A 22,664-nucleotide genomic window follows, 5' to 3' on the forward strand; every position below is an offset into this window, starting at 1 on the left:
ATAGCCCATAACTCATAGTTTTTCAAACAATACGAATATAGTACCTCCCAGACAGTTGTGTATATTGATGCTACTAACAACTTTGTAGAACATAGTGAAGGCCTAGAAAATAGAAAAAAACATGTTTCATTGAAAAATGTGTTTTGACATGTCTATTTTCAATAAAAACTCTCTAAGTCAATTTGAGTAGCAGATACGAATTTTTTGTCTTCGGCAAAGTTGGTCGTATTGGTTATACCTATAACTTTACCGAAGACACCAACTCTGTATCTCGATGGAGCAAAAAAATAAATTTTTCATCTCACTTTTGGGGAGATTAATCACAAATCTCATAGTACCAAAAGATGCAGGAGGTCTTACCCACCATTTTTGCTGAAGACGTCATAATTGTATATCCAACGTACGTGGAGTTATCAATTTAGCGCGTCAAAATCGACTTTTAAACCACTGTGCATCCCTCTAATTGACTCGCCATAGACCTCAAGAGTTATATCTTCGGCGAAGCCCACAATCACCACCCCTGGAGGGAGTGTTAGTTTTAACACGTCGTCATACATGACATTCCACAATACCGGACCCTAACCTATCCGTAACTTGTTTAATGGGTAAAGCTGTTACGACAACTTCGATTCATATGCCTGCGTCACACTCTATTTTCTTGTTTGCCACCGAGTTTTGACCGCAGGATTCTATGCTCAAAGACCCCAAGCATTCTCCGATCAGCCTCCTCCCACATGCCCGTAGAGCGCCGGCGGGTGGATCGGTGTCCTGTAGGGCGTAAATTTCGTGTGGATCTATGGCTGCTTGATCCAAGCTGCGCAATCCGTAATAAGCCCTGTTCGCTATCGCAATCCATCTCTTCACCTTGCGGCTCACTTCGTTATCGTACGTTTCGAGTGTTCGAGACAAATCCGACTAAATTTTGCAAAGGGACTTTTTTCTAGAAGGCTAAACTTTTGAAATTCAATGGTCAAAAATGATTTATGACCGCCCTTGCCATACAATTCGAACCACTGTGTGATGGTGAGCTCCTCTGCATACAGTACTTTTCAAGGCTATGTTGAACAGTATGTTCGAGAACCCGTCTTTTTGCTTTTTGCTGTCTTGAAGTTTGATGTGAAACCGTCAAGGGTCGCACGGCTGAACTTAATCAGTTTTGTTGGGGAACCAATTTCAAGCATAGTCTGTCACAGCTCGTTGCGTTTCACTGAGTCATAAGCAGCCTTGAACCCTATAAACAGATGATGCGTCTACAAGTTGTGTTCTTCCACTCGAAAACCACACTGGTATTCACCTGGGAGGGAGAAACGAATACTACGCTCAAAATTGATCAAAACAGAAAACACGCATATTCGTCGTCTTATGATTGATAGCGTGTAACCTTCTTCCTGCTGTAACCCGTGCATGACTGGAACAAAGTTTTTAGTGAGTATAGATTGCTTGCACATATTGCTTATACGTTTCAACAACGGAAACGCCTTTAAGAATATCGACAAACTTTCACGAAAGGCCGCAAATATTATGTTCAAATCAAATAATTTCGATATTAAATCGGACATTTCTTTCAATGGCCGGACTTTCACCGAAAATTGACACCGCTGACGCTGAAGGTCGACTCAACTTGAGCCGGTGAAAATGCGGTTTTTGTCACTTTGTTTGCAGTTCGAAAATTTGCAGCACTGGTCTCCTACGCTTCTGTTGCGGTCTCCTGCTTGCACGCCATTCAGGTGTTCATCGTAGTGCTGCTTCCACATTTCGATCACCTCACGATCATCCGTCGAAATGCCTCCATCCATATCCCTACATTTCGGCTCGTGGTCTTCGTTAAGTTTTTAGTAGAGTTTTCGTGTTTCGTGTATGCGGTGCAGCTACTCGAGTGCTTCGCATCCCTCCTCTTCCTAGCGGCGCTCTTTTTCCTTGAAGCGTTGCGTTGCGTCGCGCTGCGTTGGACTTCCTCCGCAGCACTACTGATAGCTGTTTCAGCGGCGTTTTTGTGATCTTCTAGAGGGGCTTCTTCAGGTTCACCCACTTCTGGCAGCGCAGCTTCGAGCGAGCATCAGCGCTGCGACGTCGTGTTGCTTCAAACGCGCGAGATTATACCGTGCCGGGCGACGGTACCGTATGCTATTTACAACGGATAGTTTTAGGTGTATCTTAACCATCACTAGGTAGTGATGGTCAAAATCGATGTTAGCGCCTCGATGTGCTTTGACGTCGATAATGTCCGAGAACTATCGACCATCTATTAAAACGTGGTCGATTTGTGTTTCTGTTCAATTTGATGATTTCCAGGTGAATCTATGGTGGAAGCTATGCTGGAAGAAGGTGGTACGTATGGCCATGTTCTTGGAGGTGATAAAGTCGATTAGTCTAAGATCATTTTCATTCGTCAGTTGGTGCACTGCACTGAAACGTCCAAACACCGGTCTTCTGGCCACCTGATAATGATCTTTACATCATGTTTTGAGCAGCGGTTGTATTCTCTCCAACTGCGCGTAAAATTCGTCTTTGTCGTTTAGGTACTTCCTAGGTGTGGGCTACGCACGTTGAAAATACTAATGTTTAAGAAACGGCCTTTAATCCTCAGCCTGCACATTCTAGGACTTATCGGCCACAACCCAATCACCCACTTCTGCATCTTATCCATCACTATGTAAGCTCTCCGCTGCTTATGTGTGCCTTCACAACTTTGGTAGATGGTATGACCATCCCCGTAGATACGCAGCATACTTCCTGCAGCGCTGAGATGTTGAATTTGCGGGTTTTTAATTCCTCGGAACTCACAACACGATATAAAGATCGTCATCGGAGATACGAACGCACAAGTCGGACGAGAGGAGTTCTTTCGTCCCGTTATTGGTAGGGAAAGCCTTCACTCTACCACCAACGACAACGGCTTGAGGCTAGTGAACTTCGCCGCGGCCAGGGGAATGGCCATCTGTAGCACCCATTTTGCACGTCTGAATATTCGGAAACACACCTGGAGACACCCCAATGGAGAGTCCTGCTCCCAGATCGACCACATGCTGATCGACGGCCGGCACTTCTCAGACGTCATAGATGTGCGGTCCTTTCGAGGGCCAAACATCGACTCGGATCACTATCTCGTGGTAGGCAAGATTCGCGCCCGGTTGTCCAATGTATTTAAATCGAGATCGGCGAGGAAGATACATCTGGACATCCAGAGGTTATCAGCGGAAGGAGTTGCTGCAGAGTATACTCGGAAAGTTGATAGACGGATCGGTGGACCAGCTGGAGAGGACCTGAACGAGCAGTGGAAGCACATCCATGATGCGGTCAGCGAAACAGCGCGAGAGGTGATAGGCATGACAACGGGAACCACGCGTAGTGGGTGGTTTGATGCTGAGTGCCTAGAGGTGACAAAGGAGAAGAATCGAGCCTACGCCAACACGTTAGTAGCAGCTAATCGTGTAACGCGTCAGATGCGGGAGAAATACCGGGAGGCAAGAGCTGCCGAAAAGAGGCTTCATCGCCGTAAGAAACGTGAGCACTACGATCGCGTTCTCGCGGAGGCGGAGAATTGCTTCACCAGGCACGACACGAGGAGCTTCTATAGAACGATCAACGGAATCAGGAACCGGACCGTGCCAGTACCTGCCATGTGCAATGACAGGGAGGGGAACCTGATAACCGATAAATCGCAGGTGGCCAGGCGTTGGAAGCAACATTTCGAAGTGGTGTTGAACGGCGAGGAAGGGAGGAGAGTCGTCGAGGGGAACAGGATAGATATTGGGGAGGACGGACAAGCTGTGGACCCACCAACATTGGACGAGGTGAAGAATGCTTGCAAAGAGCTAAAAAACAACAAAGCCGCTGGGAAGGACGGCTTACCGGCCGAACTTTTCAAAGTTAGGAGCGAGCGGCTGTGTAGTGCAATTCACCAGATTATCCTAAGAGTATGGTCTGAGGAACAACTACCTACGGACTGGTTGGAAGGACCCATATGCCCTATCTACAAGAAGAGACATAGACTCGAGTGTAGTAATTATCGAGGCATAACCCTCCTCAATTCCGCTTACAAAATTCTCTCCCGTATCCTGTTCCAACGACTGAAGCCGTTGCAAGAAGCCTTTGTTGGAGAATAACAATGCGGCTTTCGAGTGGGGCGATCTACAACGGACCAGATGTTCACCTTGAGACAGATCCTCGACAAGTTTCGAGAACACAACCTGCAGACACATCATCTGTTTATAGACTTTCGAGCGGCGTACGATACAGTGAAACGCAACGAGCTGTGGCAAATAATGCTAGAACATGGTTTCCCAACTAAACTGATTAAACTGATACGTGCGACGCTCGACAGTTTCACAACATACGTCAGGACAGCGGGCGAATTTTCGGACGCGTTTGTGACGTTAGATGGTCTGAAGCAAGGTGACGGGCTCTCGAACTTGCTATTCAACATAGCTTTGGAAGGTGCAATACGAAGGGCAGAGGAGCGGCACCATCATCACTAAGTCTCACATGCTTCTGGGCTTTGCGGACGACATTGAGATAATTGGTGTTAACCGTAGAGCAGTTGAGGAGGCCTTTACGGCTCTCAACCAACAGATCCGTACGAGATTAGCCAACAGATCCGTACGAAATTTGCGCTCTATAGGACTCTGATCCTCCCGGTGGCGCTCTACGGACATGAATCGTGGACGTGGAAGAAGGCCGATCGACGAGCGCTTGGGGTCTTCGAGCGTAGAATCCTGCGATCAATACTCGGAGGCAAACTAGAGAACGGGGTGTGGCGCAGGCGCATAAATCACGAGCTGTACGAAGTATACAAACACACTGATATTGTCAAGCTGATGAAACACGGCAGGTTACAGTGGGCTGGCCATGTAGCACGGATGGCGGATGAGCGACCGGCAATTATAATATTTAGTAGAGAACCGGATAGAGGCCGACGACTTCGAGGCAGACCGCGCACGCGCTGGATGTGTGCTGTCGACGAGGATGCCAGAGCAATGGGTGTAAGAGGGGGAGACTGGAGAGTAGCAGCCCAAGACCGAGTTTTGTGGAGACGTATTCTGGATTCGGCATAGGATCTTAATGATCTGTCGCCATAAAAGTAAAAGTAAGTAATTCCTCGGAAAGCACCCGGGTACTTCCTAAAAAGTTGAGAGATCGGTAGTTGCATGTTCTAAGTACCCAATCGTAAGTCCGTTTTCGTTGTCTAGGTCCTAGCCGATTGTCATGATTTTTCGTGCATTATGGGAGCTTTTTGAATTAATTCATTAACTTTCGGGCCCTAGGTCATGTCTGGAGGCTGGAAGTTGATTCCCGGAGATCGGAACATAACACTTAAACTCCTGTTTCAGCATAATTACATTATTCAATTTCCTTTCCATCGCTGAAAGCCCGCACCTTAAGCCCTCCCATTCCAATTTGTGCAACGGAGGAGCCGACCTTTTAGGCCACCTTCAACAATTCTTTCTTCAACTCCAACTCGTTTTTAAACACCTTGAACGATTTTCGAAATGTGGCCTTCATTATGGCCCAAAATCTATCCATCGGACGAACCTCTGAAGAACTTGGAGGGTTGGCAGTTTTTGGTACAAAAACTTTTTGTCTCTGTACCAAACCAATGTCAAACGCGCGTAATGGCATGATGCTAGGTTCGGCCGAAATAATCTCGCCTCCGTGGGACCGCGAATTTATTTTTTGCCGAATTTGTCCATTTTTTTTTCCTTATGTCTTCCGGAACATCAAATCGTGATTTGGAAACGTAGAGGTCTAGCTCCGGTGGCTGCTTTGCGTCTGCCTTGATGTAGGTTTCAATACAGCTCCCTTGCGCAGGATTTGGCCGCCGTGTTTTCTTGATCACACCGGTTCGGTGCCTTCCAGACCTTGAATATACGAATCCCAGTTCGCTTCATGGTTTGCTGAACGAACCAAGCGGAACCCTTTGGCTTCAGAGCCGCGTCGCGAATCGAAATTTTCGAATTGCGCCTGAAATATTCCAACATCCTCCGGGCCTTCACAGGGTCAGCTGTTTTCGATTTTCTTCAACTTCCAGCCCGCCGCTCGGTCGTCTGGGACTCCTTAAAGATTTTAACACCCGAGACACAGTTGTATGAGTGTCTTTCAGTTGTCTTCCAATGCATCTCATGGTCGCAGCCGGACTTTCCATTAGGGCGCGGAAAATCCTCTAGCGATTTTCTTTTGTTTCGATGATATCTCAAAAACCACTGAACCGATTATTGTGAAATTTTGCACGTGCCCTCCAAACTAGTAATAACTAGCTTTTCATCAAATTTTACCCACGGCCAAAAAAGTTACACACGGATAAAAATGATGCATTTGTCGAGAACAGGCCTTAATGTCTGATGCCATTTTTAAATCTAAGATGACTATTCCCGTTTTCAGGTAAGTCGTATAAAACTGTGGAAAACCATCATAAAGACCCCCAAATAGTGGTATTTCTGGAACCAGGGCAGCGCTTAGATACTAGAAATCGGTGTCTGACAACATTTTTAAATTCATAATGGCGACTACTGGATCCTGGAAACCTACGAAAATGTATCATTTACTACAATTTGCATATTTTCGGAAACAAAATGACGATCGAAGACCCAATATCGATGTTCGACACTATTTTCGATTTCGAGATGGTGACTTCCAACTTCATGAAAATTGGGTAAATTTGAATATAATGCTCAAATACTTCTTCATATTGATATTTCCGGAGCTGACATGGCGTTGAGAAACAGAAAATTTAAATCCTACGCTATTTTAAAATTGAATACAATTTACAAAAAATTGGGTTTTTTGCATTACAAATTTATGCATGTCGCCTAAGAGCGTTTGAAATCTATTTATATATAATAGAATTTTTTACATAGAATAGAGAGCGCTTCGAATAAATAGTTGGTAGAGCGAAGGAGTGTGATGAAGAATGGTAGAAGAGCTGATGAAATGATGAAGAGAGAGTGAACAAGAGGGGGGAGAGGGAAGTAGAAATTTGGAAAAATATGCAATTTTAAAACAGCTATTGAAAATTTTGACCATTAATTCCCTTGTACTGCCTTCATATTTTTGAAATTTTTAATAATTGATTTTATCTCATTCAAGTTAGTTTCAATTATTTTTCTGCAGGTAAAAAATCCTGAGAGAACATTAAATTATATCGACGTGTGACTTCATTTCCAATTGGACTCATAAAATTCAAATTATTATGAACACTTTCAAACTGCTAAGCAAGTCTTTGTGCCTTTTTAGTACCAAATCGATCGTTGCTAGTTTTCTTAGAGGAAACAAACATGTAGGACTATTCGGAGATGAATTAGAATAATATTCTAAGGAACAATCATTGAATTTAATTTTGCCATTGTAATAACTTTGAGAAGACTATTTAAAACTCAATTTTAAGAGGTGGTTTATAGACTTTTCACTTTCCTCATGGAAATGGGATTGTATTTGAAAATAGCTCTTGGCATTTAACGCAATTTTAACTTGGTGTATGTTATCACGTTATATGTATACATTCAACTATTTTTTCCATCGGCGAAGTTTGATCACGACGCTTTTCAGCATTCCTGACTATTTGCGGAAAATATCCTCCATACTAATTTGAATCTTCTCCAAAAAGAATAATTGCAATTGAACCAAATTTTAATAGAATAATAATTCTACACTATGATTAATGACATGACCGATTTTTGGTTTAAGCACTAACGTTAACGTACACAATTTTTAGAGCAATTTGTCCCCAACTAATTGAACAATACGCAAGATTGAAACACCGTCCTACCTCGGAGGACTTAGTCTCTCTTTTTCTCTTTCTCAAGCCGGCACAGTTTAGTCTGTTTCTAAGCGCCACCCCGCCCATTCGCGTTAGTTCGCGCTAGTCGCGGTCGCTAAACAACGTCCAGTCGCAGTCTTGTTTGTTCCATGCTAACGTAGAGCTCGAAGTAGTGCTGCGAGACAATTTCGCTAGAATCACATTCTGTCGCAGACCATAAATTGATCCAATTTCGCCGAGTTAATCAATTCATTACTTCATACTTTGCGGTGCTGTTGAATACGGTTGTGACTTACTTTTTTTGGAACCTGAAACCACGCAAGCACAATGTTGCTATCCAGGCAACTGATTTGCAAAAATGCATTGAGCAAAGGTAAGTGAGAGTAGACTTATCGCCAGACGAAACCGGCTTGCAAACCGGTTTCAAGTAAACAAGTTTGGCTTTAAGAAACATAGGAAAGTCGGATAAATGATATGAAAACCAGATTTCGAAAAAAGAGCATATGTTGAATGGAGTTGCACGGTGATGCATTTTTCTTACAGTAGTAGAAGAGCAGAACTCGTCGGAAGATTCACAGAATGTTAAAAATAAATTTCGGATAACACTGTGTAATAGAAAAGTGAAACAATGATTGATGCCTCCAAGGTCGCAACGATTGCGTCAATAGGTCAGTCACTTTGTGGCGTTGTTGCGAGACAGCCGCAACTAAGTACATAGCATATAACGAGCCGGCTTGGCGAATGCATCTTCCCGCTCTTATCTTTATAGATATTATTCGTATCTATCTAGCAGAGTGCAATGTTTGCTCTTAAGTCTTTGGTTGATAGTATTATTAGCAAATAGGAATATATTTTTTTCAAACAATGTCAAAAAATGACTCCGATTCGACCAGTGAACATTACAACAAACAAAAAGACAGTTGAAAATTTACTAAGGGTGTCGGTTCTATTATCGTCAGGTTTTACCCATTGTCGTCCGTGGGGTAATGAAGTCATAGAGAACTAATATTTTGCAGAGAGGTACTATGCATTATTAAGAACCATCATGGAAGAGATTGAAGATCTTGGACATCATTTATCCCCCTGACGATAGTAGGTAAAATCTTAAGATAATAGAGCTGATACCCTACATAATAACAACCGACATTATTCCAAATGGAAATTTCCACTATATCAAATGCCGAAATGCGTGCTTTGCAAAAATTTATTCGTGATGTCTGCTAAACACTTTCGAAAAAAGACTAAAGAGTAGAAATAATTCACACCTAATACTGTCAAATAAAACTTATTCAATCTTTAAAACTAGATAAAAATCAAAGAGAATAGTTAACGGTAAAATCAAAAAAATATTCGGAAATTGGTTTTAGAAATTAACCTAACACTCTCATTGAAATAATTGAATCAAACGACTTTTCAGAGAAAACGCAAATAAAAACATCTTTGGCCATGTCTTTATACTTTTTTCGCTTTCGTTGACAATTTCAAGATAAGAATTCATAATGTCATACATTTACAGAATAACATCTAAAGCATCAATTTTCAATCATTTCTAGGGTACCCGGGAGAGTTTGTAGCATCGTACTCAAGTTTAGCAAAGCCGGAAAGAGCAGCTCAGAAATCATTTCGTGAGGTTCTTCAGACACAACTAAATGACATTGAGAAAGCTGGAACATACAAAAAAGAACGCATCATCGTTTCACCTCAGGCGACCGCTATCAGCGTGGATGGCTCTGAGGGGAAAATTCTCAATTTTTGCGCCAATAATTATCTCGGATTGGCTGTAAGTTCAAGTTAGTGCATATTTAACCATAGATTCAATATTTATCTTACTTGTTCTCTCAGTCCAATGACGACGTGGTCAACTTTAGCAAAAAAGCCTTAGACGAGTATGGAGCTGGCCTAAGCTCAGTGCGCTTCATCTGCGGTACACAAAATATTCACAAACAGCTGGAGGCGAAACTGTCCGCATTTCACCAGCGAGAGGACACCATTCTGTATGCGTCCTGTTTCGACGCCAACGCTGGCATTTTTGAAGCTGTTCTTAGTCCTGAGGATGCAGTTTTCTCAGACGAACTCAATCACGCTTCTATTATCGACGGGATTCGATTGTGTAAGGCTAAAAAGGACAGGTATCTTCATCGCGATATGAAAGGTAAGTTTTGAAGAAAACTATTTTATGAATAGTAAATAACATGTCACTTTGAGATTTGGAAGAGAAATTAAAATCCTCGGATGCTAGAATCAAAATGATCGTAACGGATGGCGTTTTCTCGATGGATGGCAATGTGGCTCCATTACCGGAGATATTTCAGCTAGCGGATAAGTACAATGCCCTGACATTCGTTGACGATTGTCACGCGACTGGATTTTTTGGACCTTCCGGGCGAGGAACCGAGGAGTTTTACGGAATGTGGGGTCGATGCGATATCATAAATTCGACGCTGGGTAAAGCTCTTGGAGGGGCAGCCGGAGGGTACACGACTGGCCCCAAAGAGCTAATTGATCTGCTGCGACAACGATCTCGTCCGTATTTGTTTTCAAATTCATTACCACCACCAGTCGTGGCCAGTGGGATGCGGGTTATCGAGATGCTGATGGAATCCAACCAGCTAACTGCACGTGTTCAAAGCAACACTAGACGATTCCGAACGGCCATGACCAAGGCAGGATTTACCATCTCTGGTATGGATCACCCCATTAGTCCGGTGATGCTAGGCGATGCCCGACTAGCATCGGTGTTCGCGGATGAAATGCTCAAGCGAGGAATCTATGTGATTGGATTCAGTTATCCAGTAGTTCCGAAAGGTAAAGCTCGCATTCGTGTGCAACTTTCTGCAGCACACACTGATGAGGAAATTGATCGAGCCGTGAGTGCCTTTATTGAAGTAGGCAAGCAGTTGAGTGTAATTCCGTAGGTTGTGAAAATAAACATCAAAAACCAACACGGCATTCTTTCAGCTTTTTTTTCTTGCTTTCTTAGACATGAAAATATATTTATTGGGTCGATTACTGAGGAACCTCTGGCGTATTTTTCAGCTATACTTTGTATACCATTTTGTCGTTCAGTGTTTCATAACAACCTAATTTTTATACGTAATAATTCAAAAACCAAAGTTAAGAACCAAAGTGTTAGAATATTGCTCTTACCGTGGAATCAATTTGTTCAACAAAAAATAATAAACCATATCTCTTTCATCCAGACAAACACAGTCATACTTACTATTCACGATACTATTCACTTTGCTTCGGAATCCCATCGTTGGGGCAGTACGGTTTAATAAGGTTCTCGGAAAACTTTTTAACCTTTTCTCCACCACGAACCTCACTGTCCAGCAGAGGCAGCTTGACAACGTGGAAATCTTCGTACAGATCGGCGATCTGATCTAAATATTTTTCCTGCACCTTGTACCGAGCGGAGCACATCGCACAAGGTTCCTGCCCTTCCCGCCGAAACAGCAACTGATTGACGATAATATTATGTGTATCTATTCCACACTTGGTCAGCTCCTGAACTAATCTTTCCGTTTCGTACAACGACAAGAATTCGGCGATGCAAACACATACGAAAGTTGTTTGGTTCTGCAGATAAGAAAACATAAACATGCAATTTTCTTTCAACCAGTTAAACAGAACTTAAACTTACTGGATTACGAAACTGCTCATTCACTTGCCGAATAATAGTCAACATTTCTTCCAATTTGCTGGTCAGTGTATCAGCGTTAAAGTCTTGCATCCCGAACAATGATCCCAACTGTGAAATAAACGGTGCGAGCTTCATCTTTAACCGCAGCAGTTTGCCAAGGCCCTTTTCTACCACTTGTGGAAATGATAATAGTCTCAGCGTATGTCCTGTCGGAGCCGTATCGAAAACGACTACGGAAAAATTCATAGCTTTCACCAACCTACAACCAGAATCAAGACAATTAGTAACAACAAAAGCTAACTCTTAGGGTAACTAAACATACTTCATTACTTCCGCATAGCTCATCGCTTCATCGATACCGGGCAGTGCTCCAATCACTTCCTGGAACACCCCTTTGCTGAGCTTCATAGCAGAATTCTCGCCCTCGAAATACTCGTCCGGTAGTTCGTTCAGACCAACATTCGGATCGATTTCCATCGCGAAAAGATTATCGAATCCGTTCACTTTGCTCGGAACCTTGGTAAACTTCTGATCGAACGCATCGGAAATGTTGTGCGCCGGATCGGTTGATATGATCAGCACCGATTCGCGAACCTTAGCCAGCTGGATGGCCAAACTGCAACTGTTGGTATACGATGGTGTATTATATTACCTAAATTGGAATATTAAAACAAGTCATTGTGGTACCTGCATGTCGTTTTCCCAACACCGCCTTTGCCACCGACAAACACCCACTTCAATGTTTCCTGCTCGATGATATTCTCCAAGCTGGGAGCCAATAGTTCAAAGTCTGTGTCCATTCTTCCGGTCAACTTACAGTCGCTACACAGATAATATAGACCACTATAATAAAAAATCTGAGTTACATTTGATTCAAAAACGAATTTAGTAGATTATTCACAGTTACCTATCAAACGAACCAGACCGCCACGAATATTTTTGATTTCGATTTTATGATTCAAAGGTTCTAATAACAGATGTCAAACTGACGCAATACGCGTAAAATCATTTCAGATGTTTTATACCAGTTGGTGAGGGTCTGTCATAAAAGTATGGCACACAAATGGGTAATGATTTTATACTTATTGGTGGTGGTTGAAACAAAAATTTTATGCAATGTGTATTTTGGGTATTTTGCCAATGAGCATAAAAGAGAGGTGAGGAGGAGAGTGCACTTTTCTAGTATTATTAAATGCTTCAAATGTAAACAACTAGAGGAACTCAATGGTAAATCCAAATAGCTACGTCACTATTTGGCATCAACTCTGGGCAGAGGGGGGCGAGCAGAGGGGCGCGTGCAAGTGCTAGTAAGTTTCCTCCTCACCTCTCTTTTATACTCATTGGTATTTTGCCGTTTTTCTCTTGATATTTGGGGACAGCATTTCTCAAATTATGTTCTTGGAAAAGTTAGATAGCCTAAAAAGTAATTGCGTATTTTTACGTGGAACCCTTTACAACTTTTCGTAGTAATGTGTCCTAAGGGCATCTTCAGCGGTGGTCTATTTTTGAAACAACTTTATACTAGATTTACACCAACGCAATCCGAATACAACCAGCTAATTCGCGTTGACAGTGTTGCTGATATTTGTTTGGTTTTTGCATGCGACAAAGAAGGAAGGAAATATTTTTGCTTTTGTCATCACGCACATTTTGACAATTGCATATGAGAGTTCACGTAGGTGCGAACAGCCTTCAAAATCTTTTTCAACGCGAATAACCCGAATATAGACCAACTTTTCGTTCTCCGCACCAGTGTTGAATATCTTGTTGTTTTAAACCGCTGACATCTGTCACACTGTCAACAATTCAACACCCCATGCTAGTTTGTGAGACTTGTTATAATAAAAAGCACTCAATATTTAACAAACGGAAACTCGATAAGTTTTACGCACATTTAACAATTACTTTGGAAGGACCCTTTATATCCACAAGACTTCATGGATTTAATGGTTTGACCCAAGCGTCAGTGAAATTTTTCAGGATAGATTGGTATGATCGAAAAATTTCTGCTACAAGTAGGGCTTCGGAGGATAGCGAAAAATATTTGATCACGTAGATGTTCATCTTCCGTTTTTGTGTCATCAATCTTTCAGAATCTTGCAGTTCTTTAAACTTGGGTTCGGTGTTGAGGATATTGAAACAAGCCTGAATTTTAAACGTTTTCAGTTCAGTGTCACAAAGGAACATTTATCTGGTCTCTTGAGGTCTTTTCTAGTCCCACTACAATTCAGGCGGATCACGAATAGCCAACATACAGTAAAGTCTTTTTTTACACGGTTTTTTTTACACGGTTTTATTTTACACGATTCTTTTTTACGACGATTTTCCAAATAACGCGATTTTTTTACGTCGTTTTCTCAAATAACGCGGTTTTATTTTACACGGTTTTGTTTGCACGATTTTTCGTCTTCGCGTAAAATTGTTACAGTAAGTAACAGTAACGGTAACAGACTATAGTAGACTGTTTTTGACACAGTTTCATTTTTACACGGTTTTATTTTACACGGTTCTTTTTTACGTTTTTCCAAATAACGCGGTTTTTTTTACACGGTTTCTTTTTGCACGGTACGTAAAATCGTGTAAAAAAGAACTTTACTGTATTTGTCTTCCTGGTGGCTGATGGTTTCAAACCAAGTAGTTGAACCTACGGTTATGGTCTTCCAGAATTCTCCCTTTTGCCGGTCGGTTTCCTTAAAACCAAGAACGACAAACCTGTTAATTTTCTTCTTCAAAAAAAAAAAACACAAAAATGAATTGTGAATATTCATGAAAAATCTTTGTTTCATTTATCCCCCAACTCTGGCAAAATGCTTATATGTAAATGGCTAAAAATGAGGTATTCAATCAAAATATGACATTTTACCCACCTATAGGTAGCGTACAAAGGGTTTTAGAACGATCTATTCCTTGTTCCAAAAAGTGACAAAAATAGATCAAAACGTATACCAGTTTCAATTTTTTTCAATTTAGATCTGGTATAAAACAAAATTTACATCACCGGTGCAGCAGTGAATTTGAGTTTGTTCCAAAAAAATCACCCCTTTGGCATCACGCCATGTTTCAAGGGCTAACATCTCAACATATGTAAAAACGCTCCTTTTCATACATCTTCATCTTACTGCTGACAGCGGGCACAAATTAATTTGAGCCCAGGACATGAGTTCATTGTCATTCACTGTTACTCGGCATAAGGGTGCCAAAGGCTCGAAAAAAATAGAACAAAGCAACAATTTGGACCACCGCTGAAGATGCCCTAATGTTCTGATGCTTTTTGTTGGTTAAGCCCTATTTAGAATTCAAAGCGAAGTGAAAATCTCATACAAAATGTTCATTTTTCACGCTCGTGAAAAATGCAACCTGCAAAAATTTCACTTCGCTTGGAACTGTAAACAAATTCGATCCAGCGAAATCGAAGGTTGTGGATTTCATCTTTTACACTTGGGTTTTCTTTTTTCAAGCATGCAAACGCTAGTGAAGCAGCAGCAAGCGAAAACTTGCGTTCGTTTATATTCTGTCAGCTGCAGCCAATTTTCACTTCGCTTCGCTTAATGCGTTAACACCGTAATGACTACTCATTAATAATTTATAAACAAAAACTTGCATTGTCAATTACCTTTCCTTTGAAACGATACAATTAATACCTTTTGAAAATATAAAAAAAAACTAAAAATGCTATTATTGTACATATTATATCATAATTAACCCTCTAGTGCCCAATGCCGCCATTTGGCGGGCTTCAGTCGAAGTTCCGAAAAGCTTTAATAAATACTTAAAAAGTGTTTATAATGGTTTTTAATGATTTTATCGAAGTCCGTTTAGAAATTAATTTGGGCACTAGAGGGTTAAACTGCGTTGTTTTATTGTAAAAAGTAGATCAAATATTATTGTCCAGAACAGTAAAAAACATTGATTTTTACTATGAAAAGAATTTGGTTAGGTGTCCTAACCAAGGTTGTTAATCGATAATTCATCGTAAACGCCGATAACGATACCGTCTGTTATCGTTATCGACAATGACGCTTACGTCTTCAGACATTATCGTCATTGTCAAAGACGATAGATACTGAACGGTATCGAATCAATAACGTTTGTTTATCACCAACCACTGCAATATCATCTTTTGCTGCATTAGATATATCATTTAGATGCATTTTAAATGAAAATATGACAATGCTACATACATTACTATTCGAATTTGTGCTTCAAAAAGCGCCTCATAAGCTAAAACAATCAAAACTGAGACATTTATTTTCCTGATGAGAAGCGAAACATAGACAAATAAAAAAAAGTTTCCTCCTGTTGCCTAGTGATGTTTCGTCTCCAACCTTCCGAAGTGAAAAAACGTTTCCTCACCCCGTGTCTGCTTTTTGATCAAGTCGTTACATCATTCGCTACCATAGCAGACGAAACTGGCATGAGGCGTTAGTGAGCTGATAACGTCTAGTGACTATCGTCATCGCCGATATCGTTAATGTTTGAAGACGCTATCGTCATCGTCAGTAACGATACCATACTTAATCGGTAACGGCGATGACGATTATCGACGATAATCTATCGTATTAACAACCTTGGTCCATTTTTCCTATATATTTATTGGGCATTTTTCCTATATATTTAGAAGTCACTGACAACGTTCCTCATGGTAAAATTTGGGCGGTGAATTTATCAACAATAATGTTGTTAAACCATGGTAGGTAATAATAAAAACCATTAACTTAGACCTTGAAACCATGCAACCATACAATGTTTTAGGGTTTTTTTGAAGTAGAATACTTCTCTCAAGAAGTTCGGCTACATAGGGATGCGAAATGAAAATCTAAAATCGAAAAAAAGGGAAAAATATGTCCAATTTCAAATGCTAATAAATCGGTTAGTATTCGATGGATTTTCTTCGTTCTTGCAGCAATAGATAGCAAAATCTTCTAAGATTCTTCCCAAATGAAGATAACTATAATTTTATTATTCAAACTTTTGTACAATCGAAAATAGTCAAGCCTTGTCAAAACGAAAAATTCGACCTCTGACTGGTCGTTATATGATTGCTTCCCAAGCACAGTCGACAGAATCATATACCTTGCAATTTAAAACATGCTATTTGGCCTATATAAGAGTCTGTTTTAGCTAGCGAACCTATACATTAGAGAAATGACAAGACACTCACCGTTAAGGCAATTGTCAACATCAAAACGGGCGAGCTGTATAAATTTGCATTGCCGTTATCCGTTTTGATGTTGACAGTTGCCTTAACGGTGAGTGTTTTGTCATTTCTCTAATGTATAGGTTCGCTAGTTTTAGCCGAAGCCGCTCATAATAGTTGTAGACCGCGACAACAACAGTCATCCTTTAGCAGCAGCAGTAGCAGTGCAGTGGATACCAGCGATTGCGAAAAGCGGCCACAGCTGTGGCATAGCAATGGGTAGCGCTTAGTAGGTTATCTTTCTTGAAAAAGTATTCTACTTCAACCTTGCGGCCGTGGCTTTGCACACAACCTTCCTTTGATTTTTTTAGTTTTAAAGTTATTTATTTTCTAGCTCATATGCGGTAGCTTAACGAAGCAGTGTTCACAATGTATTGGTTTTTAAATTTGAAAAGAAGCGAATTTTGTTAGAAGGAGTGACCGTTACGCCCGATTTACTGGGGTTAGTATGGCATTGCCATTTTATGGTTGGGAATTTTAAGGTTGGGAGTTGAATTTGTTTTTAAAGAACTGACTAACATGAAAAATAAAACTGACTTATCTCTAATAATTAATAACTATTCGCTTATATCTAATATCTTATAATTTACTTAATTTTTCGATTTATTGCACTGCTAACGTTAGAAGTTTGTATCGTGGCAGAGTCTCGCTAGGGGTGCCGCGTTGTTTCCGCTTTGTGTAAGCTTTCTGTATCTCCAGTATGCTCGTCAATCAGTACATAGTGGGTTGGGTATTCTGGTGAATATACAAAAGATATTTTTTTCAAACGTTAATGTCGGCATTTTTTAGGAACAAGTAGAGTTCTGACTTACTGGAAATCACCGCTTCCCAGAATATCTCTAACGGGAACGTTCGGTTGTCTTCCTCGGGCCCGAAGGGAATCTGTTAGCTTGGACCTAGCACCAAAGAATTCGGTACACGACCAAACAACATGCTCGATGTCATGGTAGCCATCGCCACAAACGCAGTGATTACTTTCTACAAGCCCTATACGAAAGAGGTGCGTGTTTAAAGTGTAGTATTTGGACATAAGTCTTGACATCACGCGAATGAAGTCTCGACCTACATCCAACCCCTTGAACCATGCTTTCGTCGATACCTGACGTGTTCTCTGGCGCAAAATACTATAAAATTAATCATAAGCAATAGGCCTTTCATAAATATCGCCATCAATAGCACCCACCTTAGCTAAAGAGTCAGCCTTTTCATTGCCCGGAATCGAGCAATGAGGAGGGACCCACGCTAAGGTAACCCGGTAATTTTTATTTGTTAAAGCACTTAAAAACCATTGTATTTTACCCAGGAAACACGGGGTGTGCTTCACAGTCTTCATCGATCGCAGAGCCTCAATGGCACTGAGAATGTCTGTGAAGATGAAGTAGTGGTTTATGGGTAGGGTTTCGATGATCCCAAGGGAGTACTGAATAGCAGCAAGTTCTGCGGTGTACACGGAAGCAGGAGCATCGAGTTTGTAGGAGGCGGTAAAATTTTCGTGGAAAACACCGAAGCCAGTGGACTCATTTAGATTAGATCCGTCAGTGTAAAACCTTTTATCATAACTAACATGTTTAAACTTATTGGAAAAAAACCTTAGGGATCTCTTGGGGTCGCAATTGATCCGGGATACCAGAAATTTCTTGTTTCATGGTGGTGTCGAAGAAGAAGTATCTAAAAGTGCGATATTGGAGGAATCGTATGAAGAAGCATTAATATCTTGAGCCATATAGTCAAAATATAAAGTCATAAATCTGGATTGATATTGAAGGTCGACCAACCTCTCGAAATTTTCAATTACTAATGGGTTCATAACTGTGCATCGAATTAGCAACCGGTAAGAGAGATTCCAAAAACAATGTTTTAACGGAAGAATACCCGGCAACACTTCAAATGTTTTAGGGTTACAATAAAGAAGATTATCCTTTCACTGTTCTTACCCCAAAATGCATGATACTTTTTTTTTGGACGTCAACAGCCCTAGGTCAACATGAGCCTTACGGCATGTATTACACATCTCTGATTATACCAGCTTCGGTTCGGCTTTGAACGCTTTTCGATGATTGCCACTGAACCCTGTAGGTTTTTGTTGTTGTTCTCTTCTTTGCTCCGCTTTTCCTGGCCTGGCCTCTTCGTTGAATCGCCCGACTTTTGACGTTTGCATTCGTTAGTTGCTCGCTCATTCAAATCCGATCATCGGTCGAGTAAACATACGCGCGTATATGAGCGGTAGTTTTTGCGTAACGTAACACGAAAGATCTCTTCGTTTAAGCCGTGCTGTGCTTGTTTTATGCTAGACTCCTGCTTCAAGGATATTAGACAAACTTGTGTTAAAAACTAGTTTTTTTTAAGCTGGTGTGTGGTTTAGTATTAAAATAAGTGTCAAATTGATGGATGCGACTCTTGAAGAGAAGTGCTCAATAGTAAGTATTTTAGGGATCACGTAACGGACTTTTTCCCTAGTAATACTGTAATAACAGAGTGTAGAAAATTGAGGTTATGACGGAAAAGTACAATGTAATGAAGTTTCGTCGGTTACCAAGGTCGACAGTGTAAATATTTAAAGTACAAGAAAAAGTCGCTAGTACAATAATGCGGAAAAGATATGATTTGTGTTGCGTGAAGAGAAAGGCAAAATTCTTTCACCGGCAGTAATAACACATTCCCAACAGGACTCGTTTTCACGCAATCGCTTCGCGAAATAATTCCGGTTTCCGACTCTTATTCCCTGTTCTGTGTTCTTGTTTTTTTTTCTTGCCGGTTTTGTATTCCCTCTGGCGTTTAAATCTGCGAAGATCGCCAATAAAAGCAACAACAACAGCACCAGCAGCAGTAGTGCCAGCGAGGAAGGCAATGACCAAAATAGTGAGACCAGCGAAAATGCAAACATCACCAGTGTAAGAAGAAACCCATCAATCCTTCTGGCGCTGGATACTGTGCACCGGTCTCTGCTGTTGAAAAATTTGCAGTTCGATCAAGGTAAGTGTCTCCTTTGCAAGAAGTACCTACTGTTCCACCCGAACCGGTAGGCTGTAAATTGAAGGTGGATGGGTTGCAGTTTTTTTTCTTCATAAGAAAAATCTGCGTTTTATCGCTTGATTGCAGCGAAGTATTCATAAGTTTATTTTTTATTACCAAAAACGCTCGAAAGAACTCACATGTGTAGCGATATTTCCTTTGTTTATAATTTAGTTATTTACAAATTTTCTTCTCAAACCATCGACACGAAAATTGATCGTTTTGCCTTTCTCCTAGAAAGGTATAGCAATCACTGGAAAAACCAAAGGTATAAAAGTGGTCCCAATGGCCGAATGTCATATACCACTCGACCCCTTTCGACGAACTGAGCATTTTCTGTATGTATGTATGTATGTGTGTATATGTGTGTGTGTGTGTGTGTGTGTGTGTGTGTGTGTGTGTGTGTGTGTGTGTGTGTGTGTGTGTATGTATGTGCAACTTTTTTTTCTCACTCACTTTTCTTAGAGATGGCTGGACCGATTTTCCTAAAATTAATTGCAAATGAAAGGTCTAGTTGCGCCATAGGTTGCTATTGAATTTCATTGCAATCGGATTTTTAGTTTAGAGGTTATGTATCAAAATGTAAAAATCACGAAACATCAATATCTCAGAAACCACACAACCGATTTCAATGAAATTGGTTTCAAATGATCGGGCTGTCTCCAGAACCCTTAACTTTTGAATTTCGTAATGATTAAACATATGGTTCAAAAGTTATGTAAAGAAAAGTTATCCTGAGGTTGTTTAAACTCACTCATTTTTCTCAGAGATGGCTGAACCGATTTTCACAAAATTAGTGTCAAATGAAAGGTCTAGTTGCCCCATAGGTTGCTATTGAATTTCATTGCAATCGAATTGTAACTTTGTCCGTTGTTCATGAAAATGTGAAATCACATAATGAAAGTAAACATATTGACTTCCTCCTAACGATCACTGGCTAATTAAAAGGTAGAAAAGTGATCCAAATGGCCGAATGTCATATACTACTCGACTCAGTTAGACGAATCGAGCATTTTCTGCATATAAGCATGTATAGGTGTATATGTTTGTGTGTGGGTGTGTACGTGTGTATGTGCACCTTTTTTCGCACTCACTATTCTCAGAGATGGTCTGACCGAACAGATTTCAATGAAATTAATTGCAAATGAAAGGTCTAGTTGCCCTATAAGACCCTATTGATTTTATTGTAATCTGATTTCTAGTTTAGAGGTTATGTATCAAAGTGTAAAAATCACGAAACATCAATATCTCAGAAACCACACATCTGATTTGATTAAAATTAGTTTCAAATGAACGGGCTACCTTAAAAACCCTTAACTATTGAATTTTATGAAGATTGAACATGTGGTTCAGAAGTTATGGAAAGAAACGTGTTCTGGAGACTATTTAATCTCACTCATGTTTCTCAGAGATGGCTGGCCCGATTTTTATAAAATTAGTGTCATATGAAAGGTCCCCATAAGACCCTAATGATTTTTTTTACAAACGGATTATTACTTTGCCTGTTATGTTAAAAAATGTGAAATCCAGCTATGAAAAGAAACATATTCCAAGACAACTTACTTGGACTCACTCATATTTCTCAGAGATGGTTGACCCGATTTCCACAGAATTAGTATCAAATAAAAGGTCTACCTACCTCATAACACCCTATTGAATTTTGCAGTAATCGGACTGTAACTTCGTCTGTAATGTATCGAAATGTGAAAATCACGAAACTTCATTATCTTAGAAACTACACAACCGATTTGAACAATATTGATATCAGATGAACGGGCTAGTTAAGGGTTAAATTATGATTGAACACGTGGTTTCAAAGTTTGGCTGCCCCATACGTTACCTTTTCTTTTGATTGTAATCAAACTTAAGCAAGCGTTATGTTTTAATTTGTAAAACAACGAAAGTCTATTATCTCAAGTATTACACGACTTATTTGAACATAACTAGTGTCATACAAATGAGTCATCTCTCAAACTTACAAATAACAAACTTCATAACAATTTGATATGCTGTTTAAAAGTTTTAGAAAGAAAAGAAATTCAAAGACTATTCAACACTTTACCTGCTTCGATCAATATATATGGCCTCAACATGATTTAAATGTGGTATCGTACTATCTGAACGTTCCCGGCATCGCTCGTGATTAAATTGTTCGAAATTAAGAGTCATTGCTTTCATTTCGCTATTTCTTAAGTACTAACATTACGTCAAATTTCATATTTTATACTTTAATTACAACATCAATATTTTAGAACCCAAAGAGTGGATAAACATTTATTGGATTTAAGCATTCATGTAAATCTATATTTACAAATAATAAGTTTGAATGAGAAAGGCTGAGTCTGACCGCTAGGTGGATTAATTTAGGTTTTTTTCATAACTTTTTTTTATATTTTCAACTCTTTCCCAGATAAAACAAGTAGCCAATTAGGAAATAATTTTGAGAAGTAGATTTCAAATCTGAACCAGTATAGTTTTTACAACCATGAGGAAAAATATAACAATACAAGGCTTAAACCATTTTCGTTTTTATATTCTCAACCAGCTTTTGAATATTGATAGCTCCTGAAAAAACCTGAATAAATCCACCTAGCGGTCAGACCCAGCCTTTCTCATTCAAACTTATTATTTGTAAAAATAGATTTACATGATCGCTTCAATCCAATAAATGTATATTCACTCTTTAGGTTCTAAAAAATTGATGTTGTGATCTATACATATAAAAATGCAATCCGGTTTGTCTGATCCATACACTAATCAACAAATGGAATCAAATTTGTCAGATAAATGTTTTTAGTTGTAAAAAATATCCCATAATGTTTTGACACCCCTCCTTCTTTTGGAAGGGAGGGGTGCCATACAAATATTTTTCATTAATTTTAAACACTTCACATCAAAGATGCATTCGTGTCTGGAAAATTGAACCTTTCATAGTTCTATTATCGGACTTTTTGAACATTTTTCTTAAAGACAACAGTTGTAACTGATCAATTAGTATTAACTTTAAACCATAATTTTTTTGCTTATGATTGTAATAATATCAGTTGACATATAGGTAC

General features: G+C 40.0%; 3 protein-coding genes across 5 annotated transcripts in view; 2 read left to right on the forward strand and 1 right to left on the reverse strand.

Annotated features, from left to right (window-relative positions):
• Positions 1–7,811: 7,811 nt before the first annotated feature.
• Positions 7,812–10,868, forward strand: LOC129723159 (2-amino-3-ketobutyrate coenzyme A ligase, mitochondrial). Of its 3 annotated transcripts, XM_055677195.1 has the most exons (5): positions 7,813–8,126; positions 9,307–9,533; positions 9,596–9,905; positions 9,959–10,668; positions 10,734–10,868. In XM_055677195.1, the coding sequence occupies exons 1-4, from the start codon at positions 8,081–8,083 to the stop codon at positions 10,666–10,668; spliced, it is 1,293 nt and encodes a 430-aa protein (XP_055533170.1). In that variant the 5' UTR covers positions 7,813–8,080; the 3' UTR covers positions 10,734–10,868. The 3 variants fall into 3 exon arrangements, with proteins under 3 accessions (XP_055533171.1, XP_055533170.1, XP_055533169.1); XM_055677196.1 differs by lacking the exon at positions 10,734–10,868 and having other exon boundaries at positions 7,812–8,126; positions 9,968–10,695; XM_055677194.1 differs by lacking the exon at positions 10,734–10,868 and having other exon boundaries at positions 9,959–10,695.
• On the reverse strand, positions 10,703–12,421 carry LOC129723164 (ATPase ASNA1 homolog). Its single transcript, XM_055677202.1, has 5 exons — positions 12,304–12,421; positions 12,084–12,239; positions 11,719–12,018; positions 11,397–11,655; positions 10,703–11,332 (listed from the first exon to the last, which is right to left on the reverse strand). Exons 2-5 carry the CDS (start codon positions 12,194–12,196, stop codon positions 10,985–10,987), a joined length of 1,020 nt encoding a protein of 339 aa, XP_055533177.1. The 5' UTR covers positions 12,197–12,239; positions 12,304–12,421; the 3' UTR covers positions 10,703–10,984.
• Positions 12,422–18,786: 6,365 nt separating this feature from the next.
• LOC129723133 (uncharacterized) overlaps positions 18,787–22,664 on the forward strand; it is a 41,483-nt gene continuing 37,605 nt past the window's right edge. The window contains exons 1-2 of the mRNA XM_055677126.1: positions 18,787–19,010; positions 19,383–19,566. Coding sequence (XP_055533101.1) covers positions 18,978–19,010; positions 19,383–19,566 — 217 coding nt within the window. The 5' untranslated portion in view covers positions 18,787–18,977. The remainder of the gene's footprint in view (positions 19,011–19,382; positions 19,567–22,664) is intronic.

This window comes from Wyeomyia smithii, chromosome 2 (genome assembly GCF_029784165.1).
Source record: "Wyeomyia smithii strain HCP4-BCI-WySm-NY-G18 chromosome 2, ASM2978416v1, whole genome shotgun sequence".
Taxonomy (NCBI): Eukaryota; Metazoa; Arthropoda; class Insecta; order Diptera; family Culicidae; genus Wyeomyia; species Wyeomyia smithii.

Bases quoted from the DNA above. Each gene is read 5' to 3' on its own strand.
- LOC129723164 (XM_055677202.1), bottom strand. From the start codon at position 12,196: ATGGACACAGACTTTGAACTATTGGCTCCCAGCTTGGAGAATATCATC. The intron at 12,019-12,083 runs GTACCACAATGA...GTATACCAACAG, and splicing joins GTTGGGAAAACGACATGCAG to TTGCAGTTTGGCCATCCAGC. The intron at 11,333-11,396 runs GTAAGTTTAAGT...TCTTATCTGCAG, and splicing joins ATGAGCAGTTTCGTAATCCA to AACCAAACAACTTTCGTATG.
- LOC129723159 (XM_055677195.1), top strand. From the start codon at position 8,081: ATGTTGCTATCCAGGCAACTGATTTGCAAAAATGCATTGAGCAAAG. The intron at 9,534-9,595 runs GTAAGTTCAAGT...TTGTTCTCTCAG, and splicing joins ATAATTATCTCGGATTGGCT to TCCAATGACGACGTGGTCAA. The intron at 9,906-9,958 runs GTAAGTTTTGAA...TGTCACTTTGAG, and splicing joins TCTTCATCGCGATATGAAAG to ATTTGGAAGAGAAATTAAAA.